Source organism: Botrytis sinoallii (assembly GCF_014898435.1).
Source record: "Botrytis sinoallii strain Bc 23 chromosome Unknown BSIN_013, whole genome shotgun sequence".
NCBI lineage: Eukaryota > Fungi > Ascomycota > Leotiomycetes > Helotiales > Sclerotiniaceae > Botrytis > Botrytis sinoallii.
The window spans coordinates 684,765-702,841 of NW_024066040.1; the positions used below are offsets into that span (position 1 = coordinate 684,765).

General features: G+C 38.9%; 6 protein-coding genes across 6 annotated transcripts; 4 read left to right on the forward strand and 2 right to left on the reverse strand.

Moving 5' to 3' along the window:
- Positions 1-5,923: 5,923 nt before the first annotated feature.
- On the reverse strand, positions 5,924-7,311 carry EAF02_007639 (uncharacterized protein; the record flags this gene model as incomplete). Its single annotated transcript, XM_038903687.1, has 4 exons — positions 5,924-6,348; positions 6,413-6,860; positions 6,915-6,985; positions 7,101-7,311. 4 exons carry the CDS (start codon positions 7,309-7,311, stop codon positions 5,924-5,926), a joined length of 1,155 nt encoding a protein of 384 aa, XP_038756501.1.
- A 772-nt stretch (positions 7,312-8,083) lies between these two features.
- EAF02_007640 (uncharacterized protein) lies at positions 8,084-9,486 on the forward strand (the record flags this gene model as incomplete). Its single annotated transcript, XM_038903688.1, has 3 exons — positions 8,084-8,581; positions 8,644-9,257; positions 9,318-9,486. 3 exons carry the CDS (start codon positions 8,084-8,086, stop codon positions 9,484-9,486), a joined length of 1,281 nt encoding a protein of 426 aa, XP_038756502.1.
- A 1,226-nt stretch (positions 9,487-10,712) lies between these two features.
- On the forward strand, positions 10,713-11,402 carry EAF02_007641 (uncharacterized protein; the record flags this gene model as incomplete). Its single annotated transcript, XM_038903689.1, has 1 exon — positions 10,713-11,402. One exon carries the CDS (start codon positions 10,713-10,715, stop codon positions 11,400-11,402), a length of 690 nt encoding a protein of 229 aa, XP_038756503.1.
- Positions 11,403-12,701: 1,299 nt separating this feature from the next.
- On the forward strand, positions 12,702-13,529 carry EAF02_007642 (uncharacterized protein; the record flags this gene model as incomplete). The annotated part of the gene is made up of 2 exons (XM_038903690.1): positions 12,702-12,816; positions 12,955-13,529. 2 exons carry the CDS (start codon positions 12,702-12,704, stop codon positions 13,527-13,529), a joined length of 690 nt encoding a protein of 229 aa, XP_038756504.1.
- Positions 13,530-14,947: 1,418 nt separating this feature from the next.
- Positions 14,948-15,901, forward strand: EAF02_007643 (uncharacterized protein; the record flags this gene model as incomplete). The annotated part of the gene is made up of 1 exon (XM_038903691.1): positions 14,948-15,901. One exon carries the CDS (start codon positions 14,948-14,950, stop codon positions 15,899-15,901), a length of 954 nt encoding a protein of 317 aa, XP_038756505.1.
- A 511-nt stretch (positions 15,902-16,412) lies between these two features.
- EAF02_007644 (uncharacterized protein) lies at positions 16,413-17,983 on the reverse strand (the record flags this gene model as incomplete). The annotated part of the gene is made up of 6 exons (XM_038903692.1): positions 16,413-16,687; positions 16,739-16,854; positions 16,876-17,113; positions 17,153-17,603; positions 17,666-17,705; positions 17,741-17,983. 6 exons carry the CDS (start codon positions 17,981-17,983, stop codon positions 16,576-16,578), a joined length of 1,200 nt encoding a protein of 399 aa, XP_038756506.1. The 3' UTR covers positions 16,413-16,575.
- Positions 17,984-18,077: the final 94 nt, after the last annotated feature.

The following is an 18,077-nucleotide window of genomic DNA, read 5'->3' on the forward strand; positions in this document are numbered from 1 at the left end:
AATAATAGGTTTAGATTGAGGATTAAGATATAGCTCAAAGAACTACAATACAGAATCTTCTGAATTGAAGATATACGGAATTTTCATAGCGAGCTAGCCCGATCAAGCCCTAGCTCGCTTGTGCTCCGGTGTGAGCGCTCCTTTCGGTCCTCTTCGATAGGACTAGCATATCACGTGAGCTCACACCGTGACAATTATATCAACTATATGCTTTTCAATGAACTCGACAAATACTATACAATATACCTTGATAATATTCTTATTTATTTTAGTAATAAAACGGAACACAGGGAGCATATACAAACAATTGTCCAAAAACTCATTAATGCAAACCTACAGATCGATATCAGTAAATGCGAATTCGAAATAATATCTATATGATATCTAGGCTTAATTATTACTATAAACGATATCAAAATGGATACTAATAAAGTCAAAGCGATTATATCTTGAGAGCAACCTTTCTTGATAAAGGATCTATAGCGTTTTTTAGGATTTATCAATTTCTATTAATGATTTATAAAAGACTTCTTAAAGATTTATTGTTCTTTAAATAATTTGTTATATAAGGATATCTCTTAGATATAGGATCAAATATATAAAGATGCTTTCGAAATACTAAAACAAACTTTCACAATTATACCTATTCTTATATATTTTGATTATAATAAATATACAGTTTTAGAGACTAATACTTTGAATTAAACCTTTAGGGAAATGCTTTCTCAATACAACAATAAGAATGTTTTGTAATCAGTAGTTTACTTTTCATTGAAGTATTCAATAGTAAAGTGTAATTACAAAATCTATAATAAAGAGCTTTTAGCAATAATCAAGTTAATAAAAGAATGGCAATTTGAACTTTAAGGTTCGTAATAGAAGTTCGAGGTTTTTATAGATTATAAAAACTTAGAATATTTTATTACAATAAAGGCCCTCAATTAATAATAAGTTAGATAATCTGAGTTTCTATTTCAATATAATTTCCGTATTGTATACAGATTAGGTATTAAAGCTATTTGTTTGAATGTTTTGAGCTACAAACGGAAAGACAGATTAGATCTTTTGAATTTTGATAACAAGTGGCTGAAGAATAGAGAAAGAATAGTTTTATTAGTATAAAGATTCAATATTGATTTATACAAAGAATTGATAGAGGAAGTAATATTGGTATCTATAGATTTGATAATATTTATGGGAGATAAGCTTATCAATGAATTGATTAATAATACCTACACGAAATCCGATATGACATAACAATTGTTAGCAGTAATTAGAGATCTATATATACGAAAATGGCCAGCAGAATTCCGAAAGATTATAAGAATCGCTATATAGGATTATAGAGTATTCAATAATAGGATATATTATTGTAACAAGCTTTGGATACCGCCTAATAATAAACTAAAAGTATAAATTATCTACAGGATATACTCTTCCGGTCCAATTGGTTATTCTAGATATATCAAGATTATTGATATTATCTCCCAAACCTATTGGTAGTTAAATATATACCAGGAGATCGATATATATATGCAAGCATATATATTGTGTATTTGTACTAAATCATCAAAATCAACTCCACCAGGATTCTTAAGATCTTTTCCAGTTCTATTTCAAGTATAATCTGATATATCAATTGACTATATTATACCTCTTTCAGAAAATAAACACTACAACTCGATATATAAGCATATCCTGATAGTGATATATAGATTGACAAAGATGCATCACTTCATTGATATAAGAATCTTGACTATAGAAAAACTGGTTAGTATATTTATAGTTAGATATATATCTTATATGATATATTAGATAATATTATCTCGAATCGAGGCATACAGTTCATATCAGGATTCTGGGTGTAGTTATCGGAAAGACTAATAGTGACTTTAAAATACTCTTTAGCCTTCCACCCACAAACGGATGGGTAGATAGAGCATATCAATTCAGTTTTCGAGCAATACCTATATGTTTTTGTTAACTTTTATTAAGATGATTAAATAAAATAGTTATTATTGGCAGAGTTTGTCTTTAATAATATAGTTTCGGAAACTATAGGATATTCTTTATTCTTTGCTAATTATAATTTTAATCCAGTATTGATATGGAGTCAAGCAAACCCTGCCTATTAGAAATGATATTAGCTCAAAAACATGAATTCTTTAAGAGCAATAAAACAGCAAATAAAATAGAGAGGATTCTGAATCAACTTTAAATACTCGCTAGGCAAGTTATAGATATATATAAGAAATATACAAATTGATATCGAATCGACTCACCCCGATATTATATAAAACAGAAAATATTCGTTAATACAAAGAATATAAAGATTTCTCAAAAGGCAAAGAAACTAAATAATAAATAGATCGGATCTTACAAAATCATTAAAGTTTATTTATAATCTTATCTTATTCAATTATTAGAGAATATATAAATCTTCCCTATCTTTTATTACTCTTTACTTCTATTAATATATAATAACAAATGATTTCCAATATAATCCCAGATTAATAAAGCAGAAGCTGTTATTATACAGAATAGAGTTCTTGAAAGAGAAAATAATAAAGAGGAGTCAGTTCAGAAGTGTCACGGGATCACTTCTGGGAGTATTCAGAAGCTTTACCGCTGAGCTAAACGCCCAAAAGACTAGGAGGTAGAACTGGAAGTTCTACCTTACTCTCACATATATAGCAGGACAGGACAGGACAGAAAGGGCTTAGTGTCACCCCGTGACAAGAAGTAGGTATTCAAAGATATTTTAGATAATTATAATGAGGATGGATATTATTACTTAGTCAAATGGAGATATTACACTTCAACTTGGCAATTGGCCTTAGATCTTAAGGGTAATGAAAAGATTATAGTTTATTATTATCATTTATACCCAAAAAAACCAGGTTTATCAAAATGAGTATTGGAAAACCCGGAGGCTAAGGTAATTTTAATCTCTGAACAAAAAGCTACAAAAGAATTTGGAAAGCGAAGACATTTATTACAATAAAAGAAATACAGTTTGTATAGTATACTTTCTCTCAGTTTGTTTGGGACAAGCAAGTCTTAAAGGGGGGGGTACTGTCACGGGTTCACTAGCGTAATATATTAGTATAAGTCGGGTACCCCACTTTCGGGCCACCCCTCTTTTGGGCCACCTTAAAAAAGCTTATTGCAAGAAGGGACCTCTCTTATTTATTCTTTAATAACTTCACAATGCTTGAATCAATTGATTTAAAATTTTGATATATCATTATTTACATTATGCTTAAGATATATACCAAAGTTAATATTAATTCAGTTTTATGTACGGTAGTGAATGGGTATTCAATCCAACAAGCCACTTCGGATTATGGGATTCCGAAAATTACTCTTTAAAACCATATAAATAATCATTTATCTCATGAAAAAGGTGCGCAATATATACAAAAGATAGCTTCGATGCAGAAGAAACGATTAGCAGATTGGATATTAGTTCAAAAGTCTTTGGGTATTAGTCCTACACATCAGCAAATTCGGGAAATTGGGGAGTGCCTCCTCGATATTAGAGGAAGTGATTTTACACTTGGGAATGATAAGTTATGAACTTTCTTTGAAGGAATTCAGAGATTAGAACTAAAAAACAAGTTAGGATCGATTCAGTATATGTCAAAGGTACAATTGTTGATACTATTAGTTAATGATTCCAAAGTAGATTTGCCCTCAATTTGTTATATTAAGTCTCAACACCAATATAATATAAATGAAGTAGGTATATAAGAAGGCTAGGGACTAAATAAACTAGTTCTAGGAAGCTCAGAATATTGTTTTATTCAGAAAAAGGAGCCTGGTTCTAGAGCTTGGATGTTACTTATAGAGTAATATCTCAGCCATAGGGAGAGCTCTTGATCCCCTCATTATATTGAAGGGAAAATCAGTATAACAATAATGGTTTCCAATTGATTTAAAGCTTTATAAAGAATAGTATTTTACTGCTACAAGATAATGAATGGATTACGAATGATATTGCTCTAGAATAGCTTAAAAAGGTCTTTATACCTCAGATAGCCCTTTCTTTACTAGATAAGCCAAGACTTCTTATATTGGATGGACATAGAAGTTATGAAATTACTGAATTTATGTATAAGTGTTTTAAGCATAATATATATCTCTTATTCCTTCCACCATATACATCACACATCCTACAGCCTCTTGATTTATTTGTATTCTCACCTCTCAAAAGAATATATAGGCATTACCTCAATAAATTGGCCTCTTTATCAGATTCTAAAACAGTTGAAAAGACTAATTTCCTTACATACTATCAGAAAGCACAACTGGATGGTTTAACAGAGCATAATATACTATCTGGGTGGAAAGCTTCAGGTTTATGGCTTCTAAACCGCACTAAGCCTATTATATCCAGATTGTTGCTTAAAAACAGCAATAAGAAAGTTACAAATCAGAATTTATATTCTGATAATAATCCTATACATCAATAGAATAAGGAATCTGCAATTTCAACTTTTAAAACACCTCGAAAAACTAATGATTTAAAATCATATTCGTATATGTTCCTTCGAAGCAAAGAAACCGATCTTTATACTTGCCATTAGCTTTTTAGGAAAATTATTAAGGGATTCGATATTAAGGATTATGAATTTTGTAGTCTGAATATTGAATAAAGCAATTAAAACATCAATTGAAGCAAGTCATTTCTAAAAAGAAGTGCAAGATAAAAACTAGTTCAAATCAAAGTTTTCTAAGATTAAAGAGATTAGGGAGGTGCAAATTGCAGCGGAAGATCGTGAAATTGATATAGGAGATATTAATGATAATGATGAAAGTGTAGCCTCAAGTATTTATTATAATGCCAAGTAGTTGTTGAATAAATAATGTTTTAAAACTATATAATATGAATTTTAAGGTGGCCCAAAAGAGGGGTGGCCCTGAAAGTGGGGTACCCGACTTAATGGATGCTTAATTATCTTTGCTATTATATGACAAAGTTACATTGTACCACTTTCAACCTCTTTGTAGAATATCATATATCCAATCTAGTACCTATCCCTTGCACCGTGATAATAATAAAACTTACTATTCTACGAAATATTAATACTACCTTTACTAATTTTATTAGATATTCAGTCATTCCTCTCAGAATTTCGAATTTCGAATTCTTTTATTCGAATTTTCAACTTTTATAAATTTTAGAGCTTTTAAAGTTTTTAAAGCTTCTATTAGAATCTAAATAAGTTTAGAATAGTATTTTTGAAAAGAAAAGTATAAATTTATATAGATCTGAATGATTTTGCTAGAATTAGAATAAATTCATAATACTATTATTATCAAAAGTTTATTATATAAATTTTCAACTAATGTGATGATATGATTAATCTAAATAATAAAATGAGGAAAAGCTTGGTCGCATTTTGATGTGTTTTATAATACTTACGCTATCAACCTCTGTAGAAGGTGGTTTTTCTAATATCCGATCCTGGGACTAGACTAGGACTGTTCGATTTGGTTTTGTCTGACGTGAGTACCTGTCTTTAACCGCGGCTGTAACGTTGAGGGCAAGATAGAATTGGGAGGGAGATGGAAAATAGAATGTAGGAAATAAGTCGCATGATTGTGAAGAAGATGGAGGGGTGTGTTAAGAGAGTAATCGGGTGGAAAGAAGAAGTGACAGATGTCTTTTGAACAATGTGATGCATTTCACTCGAGTAATGTACAAAATATATTTCTGGACAATCTACAAAATTCCAAGGCCGCGAAGCATAAGTTCTCGCAGTCTATCTATCCATTGTAGAATTTTTGAACCTCAGGTCCAAGTCCATATGTAATACCATCATTAAATCCAACGCCTTTCCATGCCATCCCATAATATACCATTCCGAAAGCCCTTCATTTCATACAAAAAGATCGTTCTTCCATCTCACACTTCACGTCACCTCTCAGCCGGCAACCTACTAACCACAATCTTTGTACTTTTGTAGATCCCCCCACCGTTTTGTCCCTCAGTCTCTGGCGGCGTCACCCCCCTCAACCTCTCCTCGCTATCATTTTCCCCGTATATCGTATCACCTCCCTCAATATTATTGACCAAATCTCTCCCATACTTCCCCTCATAAGTATCTTTCCACATCTTCTTCTTCCCGCCCCCATTCTCCAACTCATATTCGTTATTTTGTTTAACATAATTTTTTCTTAAGTCTGGTCCCGAATGTCCATTGTGATTTGAAACGCCAGCGGAGCGGCCCATTAATGAGGGGAAGAATCGATCGAAGAGGGGTTTGAAGTGTGGGAGCGAGGCACACACTACGCCTATATTACATTCGATGGAGGACCAGACGGCACCACCTACATTGTCATCTAGATGACTGTTAGACAACAAACCTCCTGAAAGAATTGCTGGTATCATTAGAATAGTACTCACAAGAAGGATCCTGCGATGCTTGAGCGCCTTGCAAATAATAAAGTCTAATCATGCCCGTGACAACCACAAATCCTCCCACCGCAAAAACAATCATAAGCGCATATTTCTGTCTCCTCGGTATCTGAATCGAATACAACATCTTCATTGGCAAAACGTATATCACCAAGTCCTGAAAGATATCCAAACCAGCATTGGCATAGAACAAAGCATTGACTTGGATACAATGTCCCTTGTCCGTAACAGGGTGTTCCCACGCCTTAGAAATCGGCGTACATTGGAAAATGGTCGCAATAACGCAGGATAGAGATGTAAGGGCCACAAAGGCCATTACACCCCAGATGAGGGTTCGAAGAACTTTAGAAGTGGCTAGACGAAGATAGAGAATGAGGATAGCTATTTTTGTGACGGCCACACAGATGAAGTAGATGATTTCGCCGAAATAATAGAGCTTAGATTTTTGTTAATATGATAGGAGATTCATAGCTGAGGTTGCTAAATTCACCTCGAGAGATGCACTGAAATTTGTATTTTCGGGCAAATCATATATGTGTTGACCCAATCCAAATTTTACTTCTGTTAAACAGGTCAGTCACATTCATAAGTTTGACATTTGCCACACCCCAAGGGCGACGGCATGACTACGACAGTAAACAGTATATCATTGTATATCCTCTCAGAAAGAACTCACGATTAATTGGATCAAGATCAAAAGCTATCGCCAAAACCCAAGCAACAATTATACACCAGTCATCGGATCCAAGTCCACCTTTAGCAAGCTTCAAGCGGGTCCAGATTCTTGCTGCTACCACTACTGTAGTAATAACAAACATAGCAGAGCATACTCCCAAAATCTGATCCACCTTAGAATCATGCGGTATATTGGGGTCCGTGGCTGACATTGCGATTTCACTGGTTGAGAAGAAGAAATAAAATCGTCGGACAATGAACAAACAGTTGGTTGTTATTCCGAGGAGATATATGCAGCTTTTTGCAGAAAAAAAAAGCGGGCGGACCCAATACTTAACGTTAGGGGCTGCGCAGCAATGGCACAGTAAATATGATAAGAAGGATCAACAACTATCATTATCGAAACAAATTATACATGCCGGTAATCCTATGTGAATCCCCAACAGGGTTGTAATCTTGCCCGTTGAGGTGATGAAAAACATAATGAGATTCGAATGCAGGATACCTTACCATACGTAAGGCCATACCACCCCCGGAATCCTTGAATAAAACGAGTTAGGAAGATGATACTGTACGGAACGGGAAAAGCGTTTTATGTAGGGGTCAGCTCAAGGGCTTGTGTTACAATAGGATCGTGGCATGCAGTGCTTGACAAAGTGGCATGTCGGCAAGGGCCTGTCAGAATATCAACGATAATATGACAAACCCTTCTACCAACATCCTGCCAACCCGCTCGGGTACATGCATATCTCCGATCACGCCGATTCGACTGTTCCGCACTTTACATCAGCCCTAGTCTTATTTTGGAACACTACCCCTCATAAAGTTCGAATTATTTCTTGTATTTCAACAACTCTCAATTCTGATTTTCTACAAATAATTTGCAAACAGACAAAACAAATACAGAGTTTCACATAATTTTACTTCTAAAAACTTTCTGACAGTATCTTTTACAAAAACTATTCGTTCAAAAAACTTTACAATATGCCTATTGACTTTCAACTCTCTGCATCTGAGGATGGCATCCGAAAACATGCAGCTGCATTCGCTGCTGGCCCTCTAAAAGATATCAAGAAGGTTTACTCCGCAAAGAAAGACGAGCAACAATTTCAATCATTGAAGCCTTTTTATGCTGATGCAACAGCTGGGGGCATGATCAAAGGCTTGATAGGACCTCATCTTGGAGGAGCAGGTGGAAGCTTAACTGAAGAAACTATCTTAGTTGAAGAGATGTATGCTGTCGACCCTTCCGCATCTTTGACAATCTTTGCAACTGGATTGGGGTTGACACCATTGAACTTGGTTGGAAAAGAAGAGCACAAAGAATTCTTGGAACCATTCTTGAATGGTAAAGGGGCACCATTAGCAAGTTTAGTATTCTCCGAACCAGGAGGAGTTGCAAACTTTTTAGAGAAGGGTGCTCCGGGGCTTAACACAACGGCCACACTTGAGGGTGATGAATGGGTTCTTAATGGGGAAAAGGTAAGAAGAACTTAAAGAAATCCGAACCTAACATCTGGAACTGAAACTAATCCGAAAAACAGATGTGGGCTACCAATTGTGCAGGCTGGGACTTTGAAGGTGCAGACCTTCAATGTATAGTCTGCCGTGATCCAAGTGTTACTTCAGATGACCCCGCCGACGCAATCATGTTACTGCTTGTAAGCAGAGCCGATATTGAACGCAATGAAAAGGGAGCATTCAAAACACTCAAACATGTAGCAACTGCCGGACACCCCGCTTGCTCTGGCCCACATATCAAATATACCAACTTAAGAGTTCCTACCAAGAACGCTCTATGTCCACCAGGTCAAGGTGTTTCTGTAGTATCTAGAGCATTTGATTGTTCAGCTGTTTTGGTCGGTGCCATGAGTGTCAGTGTTATGAGAGCCGCTTTTGAGGCAGCTCTAGCATTTGCCAAAGCCGATAACCGTAGAGGAGCAGAAAATTTGTTGTCAAGACAAGCTTTCGCAGATATTTTAAGCGGTATCAAAATGAAGACAGAAGCTTCCAGAGCTTTGACATGGAAGGCAGCTCATACCCTTAAGAATGGACCAGGTGATTATAATGCCAGACGTGAATTGGCATTGGCTGCGAAGATTTATTGCTCAGAAGCGAGCGTCAAAGTAGTCACAGAGGCCATTAATGCTGTTGGAGTGTAAGTTCCTTTTCCCACCATTCTCCACAAATTATGGAAGTCACTAATAATCTGCTATAGAACTGCATATAGTACCGAGCAGCCCTTCGGAGACCTATTGAACACAGCCATTGTCTTACCAATTTTCGACGGTGGCAATGTAGGTATTCGGAGACGACATATGCAAGAACTGATGGCATCAGACTCGTATGATCCTTGGGCTTCTTCCTTTGGCCCATCCAAAGCCTAGAATTAGGAAACCCGAGTTGGATCTGCTGGTTACTTCGTGAGGGAAATGCGATTGCATGTATACCGAGTTTTGCAATCTATATGCCAATGTTAGAATACCGTAATTTAGATAGACGTCCAAAATAAGCAACAAATGTCTTTTCATTGTCATACAGGACTTCGTGATGCCCAGAGTGCATAATTGCCAAAATCATACGTTGAGAGAAAACTGTGATTGTGTGCCTTAGGAAATCTTTTTCTATCCAACCAAGCTTCCAGTTGGCGCTAAGGCAGTCATTTCCCGAAATGGTCAGTTGTGGAGAAGCTTAAATGCTTACATAAGACGATACAGTAATACCGCAAGATGATTCCACTAACAACTACAATACAACCTTTACTACATTGATCTGTATCGATTGCGGAATTATCTGCGCTCATCACCGTCGCTGACTTATATTTTGGTCGTTAATGATCGTACCCTTGGACATCCCTCTTCACAATGCTAGAGTATATGCTTATTTTGGGTGTATGATCGATCCAACGTCGCCATTCTACAATCCTTGACAAGCACTTGCCACAATATCTAGTATCAGAATTGATCCAACTACTTCGTGTTTCTGGACAGGAGAGTGACTATTCTAGGGTATCTAAACACCCTCCTTGTCTCTTATCGCATTAATTGCAATATCGGCGATAAATACCGTTCATCAGATCACGACATGGATTACGACAGATCTTACAATGGTAACACAACACCATAGGATCATACAGCACATACCCCATCCACCCCTTACCTTTGCATCAAAAGCAGTCAGAATCCCTTCAACTCCGTGACTCCGTGGCTACTTTGCGGTATATGCTTTATTCGTCAAGGACAAGGATATATGAATCTCACCATCACATCGTGGCAACTAGGTCCTGTCGAGCACTACTAAGATTCCTGTACGTCTATCGCTGTAATGATACCCCAATCCTAGGGCTACGGAGCGCTTGCAGTTCTTGGCTCTAAGTGACCATAGAGTGAATCCTTACATAAATAAGGTCTAGTGCATCCACGGCCGTCCCGAAGTGGGGCCTAGTTTTGATAAAAATATACGATATGTATATGGTAATATACCTCCTCACAAGCAAAATTTCCACATAAGCGTACGGCACAGTATACCTATTTCTACCACTTTCAGATCGAGTTCCTCCAGTTCTCTATCCTCGCAAACACATACATTCTTCGAATCAACAAGAAACACAATCATGTCTTCCCCAGGACCTCTTTTCATTGTCGGTACCGGCCCCATGATCGGATCTCATATCCCCCGCCTTTTCGCGACCCACACTTTCACACACATTGCACTCTTTGCACGTTCTGAATCCACCCTCTCTGCATCCCGCGACTTCATTGCCGCCGCAGCTCCATCAGCTAAAATCCACACCTACACAGCTGATGTGACCGATACCCCCGGTCTGACATCCGCTCTCCAGACCGCCGTTAAAGAAGTCGGGTCCCCAGAAGTAGTAGTCTACAATGCGGCCCGTGTCAGCTACGGCAATTTCGGCGAGTACAGCGAAGCCGATATTGTCGAAGATTTCAAGATTCCAAACTTGGGATTATACACAACTGCAAAAGTGTTGCTTCCAGGTTTACAAGCATTGGCAAAGGAGAAGCCGGAGTCTCATCCTTCGCTTTTTGTGACTAGTTCGCCCATTATTTATCAACCTTTTGCACCTGTATTTTCACTCAGTATGGCAAAGGCTGCACAGGCAAACTTGGTAAAATTGTTGATTGAGCAGACAAAGGATGAGGTGCACGTTGCTCTCGTAACGATTGGAGGTCCAGTCAGTGAACGAGAGCCGGTTAATAACCCAAAACATATCGCTACTAAATTTTGGGAGTTATGGGAGCAGAAGAAAGGAAGCAGAGATGTTGAGTTGTTGGTCCAGTAAGGAACAGAACGGCGATTCCGTCTGTCTGGATCACTGCAAGGCTTTGAAAATAGATTGCACTGAGCTAGATATAATCAGCTTTACGACACCAATTCATGATAATGTTAGCATTTGAGCCATCTTTTCAATCATGTTCTACATGTTTTCCTCAACTGTATTTACAACTAGACTTGAGGTTTGGTGAAAGTCCATTGAATCCACAATTTCGTAATGATTATTTATTGCAATACTGCCTTCACCACCTCCTATGGACTTTTACACCGTTTTTCTTATATCACATCTCTCTATAAAAGCTGTGAAGAATACCCGCCATTCTTCTTCATCCTTCATTGTATTCTGCAAACCCCGCACAGCTTGGAATCCCTTTTCCAAAGAACAAGCTTGTGTTATCAGATTTAGCATGCTCCAACGGCGAAAGTTCTGAGATAGGTCCTTTCGTACCAAATATCATTACAAAATCTTGATGCAACCTACCACGCGTGATTACGTTAAATTCTCAACCTAGCCTTGCTACTCGAAGAGAATTGTCCAATAATTTTTATCGCCAATATTTCATACGCTTTTCTTCCATCTACTATCTTATTAAATGCTTTCCATTCTTACAGCAGTCATTTATATACTCAGTATCTCAGAGGGATAAAGAACATATGGATTTACCGTGGCTCTCACTGTTTTTTCACTCCTCATGTTTTACCGTCCTCTATCCCCGCCAATTTTTTCTTTAGCTATCTCTTACCATGACACGGTCTAGTTTTCTTGGGTATCTTGAATCAACGAAGCAAGTCGATTTACCACTTCAGCTTCTTCGCTAGTATGTTCGTTCCAAAATTAGTCGAATAGAAGAAAAATAGGAATGCACCGGGTCTTCGAGTACCTACTTTTGAGGCTCATTCTCTACACGATTTACAATTGCCATTCTCTTAACGTCATTGAGATTAGACGGTAGAGCTTATGCAGGAACCTATAAACGATGTACATAAATCTTCACCCAAGCACCAAAACCACTTCAAATAGAGTATTTGATTCGTATTGGCTGCTTTGTAGTGACATGTGGGTCAGCGCCCTCAGCCTGACAATATTACCATGGAGGGCGAGCAAGGGCGATTTTGCAGTACCAACACAACATTTTTCGCAGCGCAATGAAGAATTATATAGTTCGCGCTCTTCCCCCATCCAATTTTGAGCTTTTTTTCGCACTCATCACTACTTTTTTGCCCATTAATTGGACAGCCTCGACAGCCTTACCTTTTTTTTTTACAGTAACACTCGGTTAATCAACGCCCTTAGCGCATCGCCCTCATGCAAGCTGCACGCCGCGAGAAAACCTCTTGGGAAGAGATGGCTTTAGAGCCAATTGATCAAAATCAGCAAACTACTCACCCAGATATTGGCCTGTCACCTTACCCTGGCATGGGTTTTGGGAATGGGGCGCATCGGGTGAGGACAATTTTTTTTTTAACTTTTTTTTAGACACGGGACCTGTTAAGGTCAAGGTTGCAACCGAATTTTTTCGCGACTGTCGATCAATTTGATGGCATTCAACGCGCACCAGTCTTCAGTGGGCATTTCGAACATGAAATCTATCCCAACTTAGAAGTCACGGGACCGGATACCCAATTCGAGTTTTGGAACAGTGCGGCTACATTGTACCCTAATACCGACCTTGCCAACTTTTCCGCTCCAGGACTCTTTATCGCTGATTTTCCAGTCGAAGGACCATCTGAGAATGGATACTCCACAGCTATGAACATGCATGCCATCGAACTGGATTTCTTCAACGGATTCCCAAGCGTCGGTTATTCTGGCATAATCACCCCCAGTGATCCAGCCCCTATGCTTGGCCCGGCCATATACCCACCACCCTTCGTTAACCCAGACAGTGCTTCCTACTTGCCTGCCCAAGCACCTGTTCAACAGCCCGTTCTTCCATCCGGACAACAAGCTCCTCAACGTACCACCTGTACGCGTTGCCCACGTACCTTCTCTCGTCGATCGGATCTTCCACGCCACATGGCATCTGTTCACGGAGTAGGACGTCGCGCTCATCAGTGTCCCAGATCCGGTTGTGGAAAGACCTACAGTAGAAGCGACAAGGTCTTGGAGCATAGAAGAAATGCAGGACATTAGTTGGTGAAGGATGCTGGATCGTTTGGCTTGACATGGATTTTTCGATTTGTGATGGATGGATAGGATGCGCAGAGGAGATATTCTTTTGTTTATTCGGTGTCGCGCTTTTTTATGAAAATAATATCTCTGCGTATGATGTCCCAAGTGTGAAGGCTCAGTTCTGTGATGTTTGTTTGAGTGCCTCGTCCAAGTGATGATCCCGTGATAATCTCCCATCCCATGAGATGCGTTATAATATGCAAATGAAAGGGTTAATATGAAGCCTAGACTTTGTATAAGCTCCATAAATCGATAGTTCATCATCCTGGTCGCTAAAAACTACCACTAAATTTCAATGCTTGAAAGTCATTTTCGTATCATTTGATAGTTTGATCATTCTAGCCGACTCTACCACAACTTCAAACTAAGGATCATTGTAGAAGTAACCTGCAATACCATCTTCACTTAAAAAATAGAATAAGAAGATGTCTGAAGCGTGGCTATATGAGTTTACTCCACACAAATTGTGTAGTTCTATCGAACATGAGCTGTGAAAAACTGATTGGGGTGACAAGCATCTCTCTTAAACCCGGTAGTCGACGAGCTTGTGGTTTAGTATATAGAGGCTGAAAGTACCCATTTACTAGGTTATTGGGTCTGGAAATTTGGTTTTATACTCGTTAAATACGAAATCTTCTACAAATCTGAACTTAAGTGGGCTGCAATAAGACTGCAACAAACTAAAACATCTATACTTTTTGGCGATTTTTTTTCTACGCCATGAACATTCATGTCACCCGACCCGCGCGATTTCCTTAAACGCTTGAGAACCTTGGAAACACTGTGTTAAATTTGAGAGTGGGCGATCCATCCAGACTGGAAACAGGTTATTGTTACATGTGCGAGGTTCTTGCCTTATGCACCCGAACCTTCATGGCACTTTCCATAGGAGCACCTTGTAACGTCGAAATTTTCTACTCATTTATCTTGTCGGTTTCTTAAGTTGCAGGAGCTACAACATCAAACATAATCAGTTTTGCACATCCTCATCGTGAACTCAAGTTTTGGAACAAGAAATTCTTATACATACAAACATTTGTTTCTTAGTTCTATCATCCGAACCTTTGAAGTGGCATGGTAGAGAACTTCCACGGCAGACGATTTTTCCAAGCTCTTCGTTATCCCCACCTCGCTTCTCTGGAAATGAACAGTTAGGAAATCGTTTTTCATTGAAGACGAAATCTTGACCTCTGAGCTACATATAATTTGCAACTTCGAAACCACGAAATTCGCTCAAGACAATTTTTACTCAGTTTCGACCTCATTCATCGGTATCCACATTCTAGAAATTGAGGTCTGCCATTTAGTTTTACCTTTTTACCTCACTATGGAATCAAAAAACCCGCAAAGTACCGATTCAATTGAATCTCCAATTGCATATGTGTAGCACTAAGTTTCTAATAGGTCTATCTCCGCTTTTCCTCTCCGAGTCATCCATTGATACTCTACCCGACAAATTTTTCCCATATCACAGTTCGGCATACCAGTTGTTCCCACCACTCGAGAACAATATTCTTACTTTCCCTAAATTCAAGCTTTTGCCTCCCGAGCTACAGACGATGGTCTTCAGGGAGGCTGTTCCTGATCGCAATTCAAAAGTGGCTGATTTTTACTTCGAATTCCATGAGCACTCTGACAAGTGTTTGCTTTCAATTAACGATGAGATATCACCTGCGAGCCATTTACTGCCGCTTTTGAATGCCTGCAAACTATCACGAAAAGTGATTCATGGCCAGTTGAAGCACATCAGATTATCGACACCAGATCCGCGCGGTGAGATACGAAGATATAATGAGTATGGTGAGAGAATAGATATTCGTTATTTCTGGGCCAATGATAGACGTCTCGTCCAAAGGTACATCGATCCTTTGAGAGACACACTGATGGTCAATATGCCAGATCTTGTATTGCTGAATCATTACGGAAGAAGCATAGATTTCTCCAACGTTGAGCGCCTTGCAATTACCTCATTTCCGACTGAATCCGATTGGCTTATCGAGAGTCTAGGGAGAAGATTTCACGAATTAGTGGACGGTCTTTTGCCAAGGTGTCCTGATGTCAAAGTTCTTCAGATAGTATCGGATTTTCCAGTTAACAATTTTGCAAAGTGCTACCGCTCAGGCCAAAGGAGGGGGTATCATTTGATCGATTTTGACACAGAAATGTGGTATGACAACTATTGGGACAATTCTGGCTGCTTGATTGGAAGATCTCACATGCATCGCATTCACGATGTGCTTAGCAATGCTAAGACAAAGGAAATTGACTATCTAAGTCATCTAAAGGATTTGCACATGAAATATAAAGGGAATTTTAACGCTGGAAGGATATAAAGCTTACGATTGCGTTACTTTGCGAGCTTGATGCCGATTCTAATTGGGAAACTTTGGGGAAGAAGGCGCCCGAGCCTAGGCTTTACTGTTTCTCTTTCGATGCGTGGACTCTAGCCCATGAAGATGGATCGCCGTTGAATAATATAAGGGTCTCGCACAGATTTTTGAAGGGTTCCATGGTAGACTGTGCTTGGTTAGTATCTGTTACATCTAGTACAGGATATCTCTTGAGAAAAGAGCCAAGTTTTGTGAACTAAGAAAGCGAGGGGATGCCGAAGACACCAAGGGCTTTTAGCTCAATTGTCACAGAGAATGTGGCTTTATTGAATAGGTTTAAGTTTAGTATTGATATGTCACTTTTTTTAACAGAGAAAAATCTTGCACACAAAGGATACGATGGGGTAGGAATGTGAGTTCCCTTCTGTGATGAAAATTTAGAGAAACAGGATGACTAGGGCCCGTTCACAAGTTAGAATCTAGGTCTATGAGGCCATGATATTACTGAAAGGTAGATGTCAATGAAAACAATGTTTTAAGCCCCTTTATCTTGATGAAACATCCACGTGATCAACCCCCGATGTGCTTGAGCTTATGAGCGGCTCAGATGTTGAACCTATTCAGAATTCCAATATCTCTTCATTGACTGTCCCTTCAAAGACATTCTATTGATATATTTATTCATATCCATTCCTACCCTTCACTATACTGAACGCTCCTCCTCCCTTCCCAAACATAGCTCTCAAATCTCGCACCAAGAGATCCGGTTTCTCATGAGAATTAAAATGTCTAATAAACTCATTAGCAGGAGCTCAGTCTTATTCGGACCATGAAACTCACCCTCCACTATCATTCTCAACTTCATACACCACATGTCCAAGCGTCCTTCCCCATCGCTTTGGAACATTTTCCAAATCCTTTGGATTGTATGCCAGACCCAATTTCACATCTGCTGTCTATTGCTGTAGTTTCTCAACCGTACATTCCTCATCTTCTGACGTGTGCATAGTTTCATAGTAGATTCTTTGCGCAGCTCCTGGCCCTGCGGTGCTAAAGTAGTATATACTCACCCAGGTTAGAATTTCGTCATCTGACCATGGATACTCATCAGACCAATCGTGCAGTTTCTCGTATATCCAGCCCAAAAGCGCGACTGGGGAATCGGCTAGTCCATATGCTAGGGTTTGGGGCTTGGTGGATTGGAGTACATTGTCGCTTGTTTATGTCAATTCTGGACTGGCGAATATAGATGACACTGTCAAGCAACAAGGAGCTATACCTCTACTCTCAGCCTGAGACCATTTTCGCCTCTCAACAGTTCTCTTTTCCAGCTTGCTGTAGGGCATAAACATATCTCCAATCTTTTCAATTGGATTACTAAATAGCGTAGGAGGCTGCGCATGTATCATATTGAGATGACTGGCTTTGCAGTGTTTCGGGTACAATTTTCCTATCGCTCTGGTGATCCAAAAACCCCAGTCTCCGGCTTGGGTTACATATTCATCGTACCCAAGTTTTATCATGAGCTTATTGAGAGTTTCTCCATACTGAGCCATTGCGAAGCCTCTCTTTTTGACACCGGAGCTAAATCCGAAATTTGGGAGAGATGTGGCAATAATGTGGAAACTGGGGTGTGGGGAAGATGTGGAGGCGGGGCTTTGCAAGTGGGGGAGAATCTTGAGGACCTCGAGATAGGAACCGGGCCCTGATAAATTTTTGTACGTATGATTGTACAGTGAGAAGTTGTGGAGTTTATCTCACATCCACGGACAAATAATAATGGAATGGCATTTTCGACAGGACTTTCCTGATGAAGGAAGTGTATGTCTAGTGCTCCGAAACCTTGTTCATCAATTTGGTTGTAAATTGCGGGTACTCGTTGGGTGAGTTTTCTACACTTCTCCAATCCCAAGTCTTCCACTTCTCAGCCAATCTTTGGATTTCGGATAATGGGGGTCCTTGATCCCATCGTGAGGTTGATTCGGAAGGTAGTTCGTCGGGGAAAGTAGCTAATGAAAGTTTTGTTTGAAGGGTGTTAATCTTGTCCTGAGGGACTGAGATATTAAATGGATGAATGTCAGTCATTTTCGTATTCGAATAGACTGACTATCAATTTGAGAATTGTAACGCAATATCCAAGACCTATAAACTTAACGGAGTTACTTGTTGTTATACCTTC